The sequence below is a fragment of the Martes martes genome (assembly GCF_963455335.1).
Source record: "Martes martes genome assembly, chromosome: 7".
Taxonomy (NCBI): domain Eukaryota; kingdom Metazoa; phylum Chordata; class Mammalia; order Carnivora; family Mustelidae; genus Martes; species Martes martes.
In genome coordinates this window covers 68,547,907-68,560,761 of record NC_137894.1, presented here as the reverse complement: position 1 = coordinate 68,560,761, position 12,855 = coordinate 68,547,907, and the positions used below count along the sequence as shown (strand labels likewise).

General features: G+C 34.7%; 1 protein-coding gene across 1 annotated transcript in view; it reads left to right on the top strand.

Moving 5' to 3' along the window:
- Positions 1–12,855, top strand: part of TRPM7 (transient receptor potential cation channel subfamily M member 7) — a 113,061-nt gene that overhangs the window by 83,575 nt on the left and 16,631 nt on the right. The window contains exons 28-31 of the mRNA XM_080807310.1: positions 3,389–3,485; positions 6,140–6,210; positions 8,568–8,602; positions 10,687–10,712. Coding sequence (XP_080663436.1) covers positions 3,389–3,485; positions 6,140–6,210; positions 8,568–8,602; positions 10,687–10,712 — 229 coding nt within the window. The remainder of the gene's footprint in view (positions 1–3,388; positions 3,486–6,139; positions 6,211–8,567; positions 8,603–10,686; positions 10,713–12,855) is intronic.

The following is a 12,855-nucleotide window of genomic DNA, read 5'->3' as shown; positions in this document are numbered from 1 at the left end:
AAAAAAGTAGTCTGGGGAGGGTGCTTGGGTGGCTCAGTTGTTTGGGCATCTGCCTTCGGCTCAGGTCATGATCCCAAGGTCCTGGAATCAAGTCCTATATTGGGCTCCTTGTTCAGCGGGAAGCCTTCTTCTCCCCCTGCGTGCTGCTCCCCCTCCTTGTGCGCTCTCTCTCTCTGACAAATAAATAAAATCTTTAAAAAAAAAGGTGATCTGGGGAGTTGTTGGTACTCTGAAGGCATTTGTTTTTCTAGTAAGGCTGGTGGAAAGCACGATGGAATACATGAGAAAGAGAAGGTTCAGGGTAACCATTGTGTAAAGTTATTAAGAAGTCAAGAGAATACCAGGAATATAATTTCTCAGCTATAGAGTTGAAATAGCATGAATTTTTTTATTAGCCATATCAGCATTTGGATTTCTGCCAGGAAAACCGAAGACAAGGAATGGGTATGGGGAAAGTAAATCTTTGGAGTGATTCTGACTAGAGGATTGGCATGACACCACAGTAAAAGATTAGAACTGCTAACTAATTGGAAATCTTAAAGAGTTGTCAAACTCAGCAGTCAGAACCTCAAATTCACCATCTTCTTGCTCAGCAGACATATTTCTCCTCCTGTATTTCCTGCTTCTGTTAATAACATTAACATTTTGGTTTACTAGGGCGAAACTGCACTCCTACTTTCTTCCATTTAATAGCCAAGTCTAAGTCATTTTGCTCCCTAAATATTTTTTTTAGTGTATCTGCTTCTCTCAGTCCCCAGTAACAATTACAGTTACTCTGACTGAGGCTGTCATTCTCTAATACGTATTTCATTAAACTTTTTTTTTAAAAGATTTTATTTATTTATTTGACAGAGATCACAAGTAGGTAGAGAGGCAGGCAGAGAGAGAGGGGGGAAGCAGGCTCCCTGCTGAGCAGCAGCCCAATGCAGGGCTTGATCCCAGGACCCTGGGATCATGACCTGAGCCGAAGGCAGAGGCTTTAACCCACTGAGCCACCCAGACGCCCCTTTCATTTCAACTTTTAAAATGTCTCTACACGTTGTCACAGTGGCAGTTGAAAGAATTGATTCAGCACATTCTCGTGGCGTCATTTTGCTGTAATGACGCAGTTGGTGTACACAGGAAGTCATTTAGGATAAATGGATGTTCCTTAATGGGGAAGGGTATATGTGAAGGTTTCCCCACAGATTCTGCCTTTTAACAACGAACCTATTAAATGACCTTAAAGCCAAGACTATGCTAAAAATTTATAAGTGGGCAGGTAACTTGCTGGTAAAAGTAAGAAGAAATTAAACATTTCTGTGAGGAGGCAGAAAACTGGTGACTGTGTTTTGAATTAAACAATTTTGAGTAATTTACTTAGAGAAAAAGAACTCAAACTGTAATAATAGAATAATGAGCTCTAGCTCATGGTCATCTGAGACTTGGAGTTCTTGAATGTTTATGATTTATACACCCCTTTGAAAATCAAATGAAAGCTATAGACCCTCTTCCCAGAAAAATGCACCTACACAAAATTTTTATCTGTTAAGGTATATGGAGTTTTACAAATACCTTGAAGCACATCACCAATCCTGCACTAGAATTTCTGTCACTAGAATGAAACTGATATGTCATTGCATCAAAGAGTATATATCAAGGAAAGCACTTAAATAAAACAAATAAAAAATAGGTAAAACTGGTTCCAAAAGAAACAAATCAGAAAAGAAATCGGAGTTGCTTTGTGACTGCAGGTAAAAGTGAGAGCACTCTCACTTGGCTGTATAAGTCATCTATATATGAAGAGCGCAGAGCATCAAAGGTAGAAAAGCCTAATTTTCTTGAGATGTAAGCTAAATCTACTTAATAAAAGTAATAGTTTATTGTAGTAACATTTTAAAACTCATTGTTTCTGAAAGGTGGTAGAGGTTTGGGAATATTTTGAAGTTGCATAATAGTGTGTGACCTGTTTATAGTTGAAAAGAAAACAGTATGAATGTATTGGATTGTCCCCACATTAGTTTAATGCAGTTTGTTCATCTAGGAAAAAGTACAGGTAAAAAGAAGAAAGGAAGGGAAAACTAGACTATAAAATACTATTTAGGTAGAACAGTTGAAATAATGAAGATTTAGCTAAACATTTTGGTGACTCCAAAATAACCCTTCTGCAAATAAGAATTTTTTTTTAAAGATTTTATTTATTTATTTGACAGAGAGAGATCACAAATAGGCAGAGGGGCAGGCATGGGGGTGGGGGTGGTGGGGGAAGCAGGCTCCCTGCTGAGCAGAGAGCCCGATGTTGGGGGGGGGGGCTTGACCCCAGGACCTAAGCCGAAGGCAGAGGCTTAATTCATTGAGCCACCCAGGCTCCCTGCAAATAAGAATTTAATAGGAAGGATTGGATTAGAAATTGTTGAGAAGGAAAATGCTTTGTCAGTAAATACAAATTGGATAATTGAGTAGAAATTTGGAAAAGTCTGTTTATGTTATTTTTTTTTTTAGGATTTTATTTATTTATTTGACAGAGAGAGCACAAGGAGGCAGAGTGGCAGGCAGAGGGAGAGGGAGAAGTAGGCTCTCCCCTGAGCCAGGAGCCTGATGGCGGGGCTCAATCCCAGGACTCTGGGATCATGACCTGAGCCAAAGGCAGCCACTTAACTGACTGAGCCACCCAGATGCCCCTGTTTATGTTCTTCTGTCACTTCATAAGCTCAGATGAATTCTAACTTTAAACGTTAAAAACTCAAATCATTTAAGAAAACAGAAATATTAAGTCAGTAAAATCAGGAGGACTTTCTAAACATTCAAGGAATTGACAATATTAAAGGAAGGATGTGAAGAGATTTAAGTACCAAAAAATGGAAATCATAGATAAGTCAAAACAGATCTGGAAAAAAAATTGAAATGTGACAAATAATGATCAAATAGATCTTTGTTATATAAGCAGCTCATATAATCAGTAAGAAAGCTACCCAAAACATCCCTTCTTTCCCATAAAAACCACTCTTCCACCCTCTAAACTGTTATAATCTGTCCATGTTGGTGTAAAATAGCTTTTTGTTTTTTAGGTGAGCTGATAAACGTTTTATTATTTTCCCTACAGTTTTTCATATTATCCCCCAATTTTTTATAAAGTTGTATCACTATGAAAAACAATTCATTCAGATGGATTTATGAACAATAAGCAAGTAGGATATTTTGATGTAGCTTTTTTAGATTGTCATTGAAGAAAATTAACTGTGACCTTTTTGGACACAGTTAATTTACTTTTTGGTATAATTTACTCTTTGGTGTCCAGGTAGATAAAGCATATTGAGCTAAATAGATACAGAGACTCATTTGCTACTTAGAACAATTATTTGAAATTCAGTTTAATTGTTTTTAAATTGTGTATTTGTACAATATGCAGAATGATGTTCCTTCTGAAAACACTTTGAAACATGTGAGTTCTCATGGTGGATTTACTGAATGTTGCAAAACTTCTATTCCTCTTCATTCAGAACAAGGTAATTTTTGACTACATGAATTATATTACCAAACATGCTCATTTAAGCTTTAAATGTATTTTATGTATGTCACAGACCTGAGGAGTAAATGTTTTCAAGAGTCAGAAAGTGATGATTCTGGTCCATCACTGTTGCTTTAAGCTTGAATAAAATACATAGTCCTAATATTCTTCTTTTTTTTTTTTTAATTTTTTTAAACAAATTGTTCAGTACCTAAAGATGAAATATATAAAGACTTGATTTTTAACGAATCTGCTGATTTTAACTTTTATAAGTGAATCTGTGTTTTAATCTGTATAGTCATTTAGTCAACATATTTTTCTAATTTAACTTTTAAAAATAGCTAATACATTTATTTGTTTCAGAATTGAAATACAAACACATTCAAGCAGTTTGAAAATAGCCTCTCATTTCAGCCTCACATGTAACCACTTATTTTTATTTATCCTCTAGAATTTCACACTTATGCATCTTACACGGCAGAAGTCTTTTCTTCCTCTCATTTTTTTTTTTAAGATTTTATTTATTTAATTGAGAGACGGAGAGCACAAGTAGGCAGAGAAGCAGGCAGAGAGAGAGGAAGAAGCAGGCTCCCTGGCTGAGCGGAGAGCCCGATGCGGGGCTCGATCCCAGGACCCTGGCATCATGACCTGAGCCGAAGGCAGAGGCTTTAACCCACTGAGCCACCCAGGTGCCCCTCTTCCTCTCATTTTTACACAGAAAGTAACATACCATACATGCTGTTCTGTACCTTTAATTTTTCACTGGGTAATATAAAGGCCTGGGGATGTTTTTATATCATACTTTGCTATGAATCAGTTATATATGTGTATAAATTTATTAATCACCTTCTCATTAATGTGCATATAATCTTTATAAGGTTCTTTAAGAAAAACATCACTACCATGTCCACCTGACCATCATTTCCCTTTTCATTCTCTTTTGGTATAGATCAGTATCAACTTGGATGTTTTCCAGGAGTGCAAGTTGGTTTAACATTAACATAAAAAATACAATTGACGAGGGGTACCTGGTTGGCTCAGTCAGTAGAGCATATGACTCTTGATCTTGGGGTAGTGAGTTCAAGCCCCATGTTGGGTGTGGAACTCACTATAAAAAAGTACACACACACACATATACATATATATGTATATATATTTTATCTCATTTAAAAATAATTATTTATTTGTGTGTGTGTATGTGTAATTGAGGCATGATAGAGATTAGAGGAGAAAAATCGTTTGATTGTTTCAGTAGCTGCAGAAAAGGCATTTGATGAAATTCTGCATCCATTCATTATTAAAACTAGCAAAGTTAAAATGAAGTTTCCTTAATATGAATAAAGGATATCTATAAAAAGTTATCACAAATACCATATTTCATAATGATACGTTGAAAGTCAGGTGGGGAATCAAGGCAGGGATTCTGGCTATTATCATTTCTATTTAACATTATAGCTGGAGAAATAAAGTAAGAAAAAGTAATGATAGAAGGGTTAGGAGGGAAGAAATAAAACTCATTTTCAGTAACATGGATATTATTTCTAGAGTTAGCTTGCTTCTAATTTTGCATCCTCATATTTCAGTTTTAGACAATAACTATTGACCTCCCATTAAAGAAGGCAAGGATAGAACTCTTCCTTTCCTCTCTCTGTTCCCCAGACACACACACACACACACGTTTACTCTTTCCCACCAATATAGTCCTGTTGTAATTTTGGCTAGATCAACACTAGATTCTCTGCTGTTTAACTACATTTCTTCAAGATACTTAGATACATAATACATCTGTCAGTTTCATTATCTTGAAAAAGTTTTGCCCAGACTCTCTTAATGAACTTCAATCTGACCTTCCCTCCCTACATTTGGAATACAGGTTTTGTTCTAAGTTTCTCCATCACATTCATTCTGAGGTTTTTCTTTACTATATCATAAAGTTGTGAATTCTAAGGTACTTTAGAATTGAACATCCTGGCTTTTTAAAATAGGCTTAATTCTAAAGTTTATTTAGGATAAAAAAAACCAAGATATGATAAAGATGGCATCTTAAATCACAGGAGAAAAGATGAGGTATTTTTTTCCGTTACTGTAAAATGATGTATACATAAGATTATTAATTGCAGGGTTGTAATGGCAGGAGATTGAAATCATACCAAATGTCCATCAATAGGAGTTTGGTTATTATTCTGTACTATTACTGTGTACCCATAGTATGAAATTCAATATAGCATCAAAATAGAATAGAGAAATTTTCTGCGTACTGATAATGAAAAGATCTCCAAGCTTAAAGCTATAAAGCCAACAAGAAAAAAACCCCAAATATATAATAAATATCATCCTACCATTTATGGTTTTAAAAATGGTAGGTGTGCACACACACAAAATATTCATGGTAGGATATACAAGAAATGGAAATACAAAGAGTAAGACTTTTTCCTTCATACTCTTTTTTACTGCCTTTTTACAAAAATAAATTAAATAATTTTGATGTCCGGTAAAAAGACCTCTGGCCTTATGCAGTTCTTATCTTCAGCAATGTTGGGGAGAGGATAAATTATCTTACGAAAGTTACAGTGTGTAGAAACACTTGTGTTTGGTAGTTAATATTAAAAAAAATTTTAGTTTTGTAACTTATGTTTTAAATTTTTCTTCAAGTGGAAAGTAGCAGTAGAAGGCCATCTACAGAAGAAACTCATGAAGTAGATTCCAAAGCAGCTTTACTACCGGTTTGTACATTTCAATTAAATAAATGTGTATGTTAAGGTACATACTTATTTATGTATTTAGGTATATATGTATGTATTACTATTTTTATACTTTTATGTATTTCATCATGATAAATGTAGTCTTTAATCCCCACCCTCTATTTATCCCATCCTCCCACCCATCTTCCCTCTTCCCAAACTATTAGTTATTCTCTATAATTAGAGTCTTGGTTTGTCTATCTCTGTTTTTGTTTTTTTTTCTTTGCTCATTTATTTTGTTTCTTAATTCCACATATGAGTAATCATACAGTATGTGTCTTTCTCTAACTTATTTCACTTAGCGTTATATTCTCTAGCTCTATCCATGTTGTTGCAAATGGCAAGGTTTTATTTTTTATGAGTAAATAATATTCCATTGCATATATACCATATCTTCTTTATCCATTCATCTATCACTGGACACTGGGCAGCTTCCATTGTTTGGGTGGTATAAATAATGCTGCAGTAAACATAGGAGTGCATATATTCCTTTGAATTAGTGTTTTGTATTTTTGGCTAAATACCCAATAGTGCAGTTACTGTATCACGGGGTAGTTCTGTTTTTAGCTTTCTGAGTAACCTCTGTACTGTCTTCCACAGAGTCTGTGTCAGTTTGCATTCCCACCAGCAGTACAAGAGAGTTCTTTTTTCTTCACATTTTCACCAACAGTTGTTTCTTAATGTTTTTGATTTTTGGCCGTGCTGACAGATGTGATGTGATACCTCATTATAGTTTTGGTTTGCATTTCCCAGTTGATGAGTGATATTGAGCATCTTTTCATGTGCCTGTTGGCCATCTGTATGTCTTTGGAGAAATGTCTTTTCATGTCTCCTGCCCATTTTGATTGGATTATCTGTTTTGGAGCTATTGAGTTGTATGTCTGTATATTTTGGATGCTAACCCTTTATCAGTTATGTCATTTGCAAATATATTCTCCCATTCCATAGGCTGCTTTATAGTTTTGTTGATTGTTTCCTTTGCTGTGCAGAAACTTTTTGATGTAGTCCTAGTCGTTTATTTTTGCTTTTATTTCCCTTGCCTCAGGAGATATATCTAGAAAAATGTTGCTACAGCCAGTGTCAGATTACTGTCTGTGCAGTAGTTAGAAAATTTTAAAGAAACGTTTATGCAAAAGAAAGAAAGGCAAGAATCTCTTGTTTGTACTGGAACTAATTATATGAAGTCATTCCCAGCCAACTGAAGTAATATTTGATTTTACAAACACTCTTTAAGAGCATACTCTGGCAAGCAAGACAAATAGCTTGGGAAAAAGCAGAAAAATTGCTCCTTTAGTCAGTCAAGTATAGAAATCACTAAAAATTTTTCTGGATCATCAAGAACATTTTAACTTATATTCTTCTATAAGGAGATAGATAATATTATTGAAAATCCTGTTATCAAAAAAATTATTTCAATGAGGAAGGGGAGTTAGTGAACACAGTTTCACAGTAGCAGTTCCTCCTATCTGGAAGGACCCATTGTGAACCTAAGCAGCACAGTTTTGCCACAAATAAAGTTCCATTGAAGATGACTTGAAAAATGCCAAATAACAAACTTCTGGGATTTGAGTTACATAAACAGTATTGAGCCTCTAATAACTTAAGATAGTAGAATTATTGGCTACAGATTTAAAACAAGTATGATTAAAGTGATTAAAACTATAAAGAAAAGAAAAGATACTATTCAAAAAGTTCTGGAAAATTAGGGAAAAAATCTAGAATAAAAAGGAACTCATTGGGAGATACGATAACATAGATCAAGTATAGCTGAATAATTACTAAATTGGATCAGAACATGCAATTATGATTTTATTTAGTCCTATTTCCAACTTGCTGTTGAATAAATTTATTCAGAGATCTACTTTGACACTTTAGCTAGTTATATAGTTAAAATTGGATGAAAAATCTACAGAATAAAAACAGTACACACATATACAGAAAAGAGCTTCAGTGAAATATGCCTACATGTTTTTGGTAATTTGTTTACAGTGTGCATGATTTTAATTTTACTCTTTAGGTTTTGTTGTGTTTTTCTTTTGACAGTGGGCACATATTATTTAAGAATATAAAATTGTCATCAGAAAAAAACTAGCCAGACTGTAATTATGTTGTAATAAATAACAATCATGAAATTCTTTATTCTGTCTTGTGGAGTGGCCTTAGGGCAGTTATATCCATTTATTATTTTATTAGTTCAGTTGTATGAAAGTCTTTACTTCACATTAATTTTTCAGCCTTTATTCTTAAAACAGTGTAGGAAACAAAACAGGGTTAACCATTTACGCTTCATCTAAAGATTTTTTTCTTTAACCTTTGTTTTGTGTTTGTTTTGACTAAAGGATTGGTTACAAGATAGACCATCAAACAGAGACCTGTAAGTAAGCCTTTTCTTATCATTAACCTGAAAGTATCATAGTTATTGGATGTTGTCTTTTTTCTGTTCTTTGTGCCATTTCTTAAAATACTCCTTTATATATGGATGATGATGATTTATTTTATTACTGTTTTTTAAAAGATTTTAATTTATTTGAGAGGGAGAACAAGAGAGAGAGCACAAACTAAGGGAAAGGCAGAGGGAGAAGCAGACTTCCTGCTGAGCAGGGAGCCCAGTGTGGGTCTCAATCCCAGGACCCTAGGATCATGACCTAAGCTGAAGGCAGACACTTAACCAATTGAGCCACCCAGGTGCCTGATGATTATTTATTTTAGTGCCTTTTGTTTCTACATAGACGAGATTGGGAAAACTCATTTTTTATGAGTTGACATATACATTTTAGTTATTTTGTATAGTTACACTGTTATAGCCATACTGTAATTACTACTCTCCTAAAATCTTCCTTTTAATGGTACAATTATGATTTTATTTAGTCCTATTTCCAACTTGCTATTGAATAAATTTATTCAAAGATCTACTTTGACACTTTAGCTTTGCAGTTGGCTGACTTCTGTGCCCATCATAAGCAACAAGCCTTGCATCTGCTTTTGGAAAGATAATTAGAGTAGTAATTACATAGTATACATTAGAAAGTCTGCATATAGGGAGATCCATGACAAAGTTGACATGGTAATCCAGAATCCAAAGTAGAAACAAAAGGCAATCTGATAGGTAATCATCCCAGCAAAGTAAAAATTTTTAGTACAGATTAAGCATAAAGATAAAGAATCAAAGATAAAGTATGTGTTTCCAGCCTGAGAATTAGTATTATAGAATTCTAAAGAACATTAAAAAAAAAAAGTCCTCGTGTTTTGATGCCCATTTAATACAGGAAGCATGGTTGAGTTACTTTCATATATGGGCTACCTGAGAAAGAAATTATATATTCCACAGTGTTCCCTATTTTCTTCTGTCTCCCAGAAATATATGTGAATATATAGAGAAAAAAGTAAACCAGGTGCCACATGGATATGCAGTATTCGGGTTCTTTGGATATTCTGGGCTTGCATGGCATTCAGAAGACCAATCTATAGTTAGATCTCTTCAGAGTGTACGGTCTTTTATAACCAAAACCATAGGATGTAAATGCAGAATAGGTACTTGAAGTTAACATTCACTCAGCTAACAAAAGAATGTCTCATAGAATGTTGAGCCATAGAAATACCTAGAAAGGTGGAGTTGGTTAGCACTCTTTGGTTCCTGAGAAAAGAGTAGTTCATTAGCAAGGGGATGGGGGTGGGATCAAAATACTTAGTATGCTAAAATATTTATATTAAGGTGAAAATCAATGGGAAACATCAGGATCACATCAAAGGTAAGAACTAGAAAGAGATGCAAAAGTTCCCTACTTCAGGGGACCTTTCTGAATCTGGTCTTTTTAGTCCTGAGCAAGGCCCCAAAGCAGTATGATGGGAAAGCTAAGTGTCTAACCCATTTTGTTTGATTCTTACTGCATTCTCCTTTCTATTATACCTGTCTAATTTGCACTGGAATTCATGGAATTAGTAGACCCTCCACTTGATATCAGTATATGTTGTTATAATTAAATATATTCAATATTGGAAAACATTTTTCAACATTATAAATTAAGCTATGCCAAATGATGGCTGTTTGCTGTTCTCTCAGTTCTTTGCCCATCAATTCTGTTGAAGTATTCTTAGAATTTTGAAGTTATTTCAAGGCATTCTTAAGGTATAGTACAGAATTAATCTCCATGAATAGAGAAGTCATGGAGCAATTTATTAGTACTGGAACCTTCAGTTTGGCAGCAAACCACTAATAATATTTATGTAAGCATAAATTGGAGGTACAAGTTGATAAAGTATGTGTATATTGATATTCATATCTGTGTATGAATTTGGCATTGGCTTGAGGGAAATGGCATATACTCAAACAAAAGTGAGTCTGGATCTCAGAATTACTCTATTAGTATTCTATTAAATAATCATAATAACTATAAAATAAAAAATTGTGGTAGCCAAAACAAAAATTGTGTCACGACTTATATTTTTGGTTTTCTTTAGGCCAACTGAAGAAGGAACATTAAATGGTGAGTCCATGTGGTAAATTTAATGTAAAAAAATGAGGATTATATGTGTTCTGTTATAGCAAATACCTCATTCTAGCCAAGAAACTTTAGACTTCATGTTTGAAAGAGCCAAGGTAGTAAAAATTTCTTCCCTCAGCTAGTTTTTCTTCTGGCAACTTCACAAATACATGAACTCTCCATGTAGATGCTACCATGTCTTTACTGTCACCCCCCCCTTCATCCCTGTGACATAGTATGCACTTTCCCTTGTAGTCCCTGTTTTAGTGAATGATACTCTTTCAGTCAGTTGGGTCAAACCCAAGGAGAAGTTATTCCTGACCCCCTTGACCTTGTACTCACGAAGTCCTTTTGTATTTACCTTTTAAATATCTCTAGAATCCATCTTCCAGTATACATCATGCTGCTGTTTTCCATTCACCCCCTTAATCATTTTTTAAACCTTTTACTGAAGTGTATAGCATGCATACAAAAAAGTAGAGATAAACCTTCACCTCAGTGAATTCTCACTAGGTGAGTATATCCATGTAATTAGCACCCAGATCACAAAACATCTCCTCATGTCCTCTTCTTGTTGTAACCTCTGCCCCTAAATAACACAGTGTATTAGTTTTGTCTGTGTGTATGGAATCATAAAGTGTGTACTTTTTTGTCTGGCTTTTTCCTCCTAACACATGTTTGTGAGATTCATCAGTATTTTTGTGTGTAGTGGTAGTTGGTACATTGCCATTACTACATAGTATTTCCTTGTGTGAATATATCTAGCATATCCATTCTGTTATTTGATGGGTATTTTAGTAGCTTCCACTGTATGATTATTATGAATAGTGCTGTAGTGAGCATTCTTGTCCGTGTTGTTTGGTAAACATATGTATTTTCTGTTGGGCATGTACCTGGGAATGGACTTCATAGGTTGTAGGGTATATATGTGTTCACATTTAGTAGATAGTGCCACGTAGGTTTTTTCCTTTTTTTTTAACTATGTTATATTAGTCACCATACAGTACATCATTAGTTTTTGATGTAGTTTCCCTGATTCATTGTTTATGTATAACACCCAGTGCTCCATGCAATACATGCTCTCCTTAATACCCATCACTGTAGGTTTTTAAGAGTTGTGCCAGTCAGGTTCCCTTGCATTCTGTCTTCTGTGCTGCCACCAGACTGAATCTCTTCTGCTTTACATTTCCCCCCTGTCATCTCTTCCTTAACATGGCATATTTGGTTCCTAACAATTAGGTATTCCGTGATTCTGTAGCTTTATTTCCTATAGGTATGCCTGTACTCTTGCTCATTAATTTGTAGTCTTGGTTACATATCCAAGTACTTGTGGAGAATCACTTAATGCCAACACATAACTACAGAATTAGAATATTTTGGAGTGATATGTGGGCAGGTGCACATTGAAAAAGCCCCACAGGTGATTCTGATTTGTATTTATTATAAATTATATATCATATAAAATTTATATATAAAATTAGTATTGAAAACTGCTGTTCTAGTCATACTAAACTACTTGCAGTTTCTCAAGTATAGCATGCGCTTTAACAATTCCATGCCTTTGCAGATGTTGCCGTGACCACACCACTGCCTTCCAAACTACACTCGTTTTGCGCTTCTCTTTTCTGAGACATTCTTCAATCTTCTTTCAAGCAGGAGGCATTTGGTACCCCTCCTCTAAAGTCCTATTAGTATATATACATCATATATACACGTGTATATGCTATAGTCCATATATATGTATATATTATATATATAATGTGTATATTTTGTAGTTACTACATGTATTAAAAATGTTGACTGACTGCCTTCTCTTGCAAGACAGTATTTTCTTTTTCATTTATAGTCTAAAAACTTAACACATAGCAGATTCAGTTTATTCTCCATTCTCTGTATTATCGTTAAAAAGTGAAGTCCTCAAATACATTTAAATATAGAGCGGGGGTTTTGGGGGTATGTTTCATATTCCAGAGTTCATCTTCTTATGGTCAGCCCACTTAAATTGGTTACTTGGTTACAGGCCCCACCTCCTAAAGGTTGGAAACTAAAAGATACTTTTCTTTTTGACCAGGGGAGTATAGGAAGAATACAGTTTATGACAGGAGAGTGTCAAACGTGCTTTTTTTCTTTTCAGGTATCCCAGTGC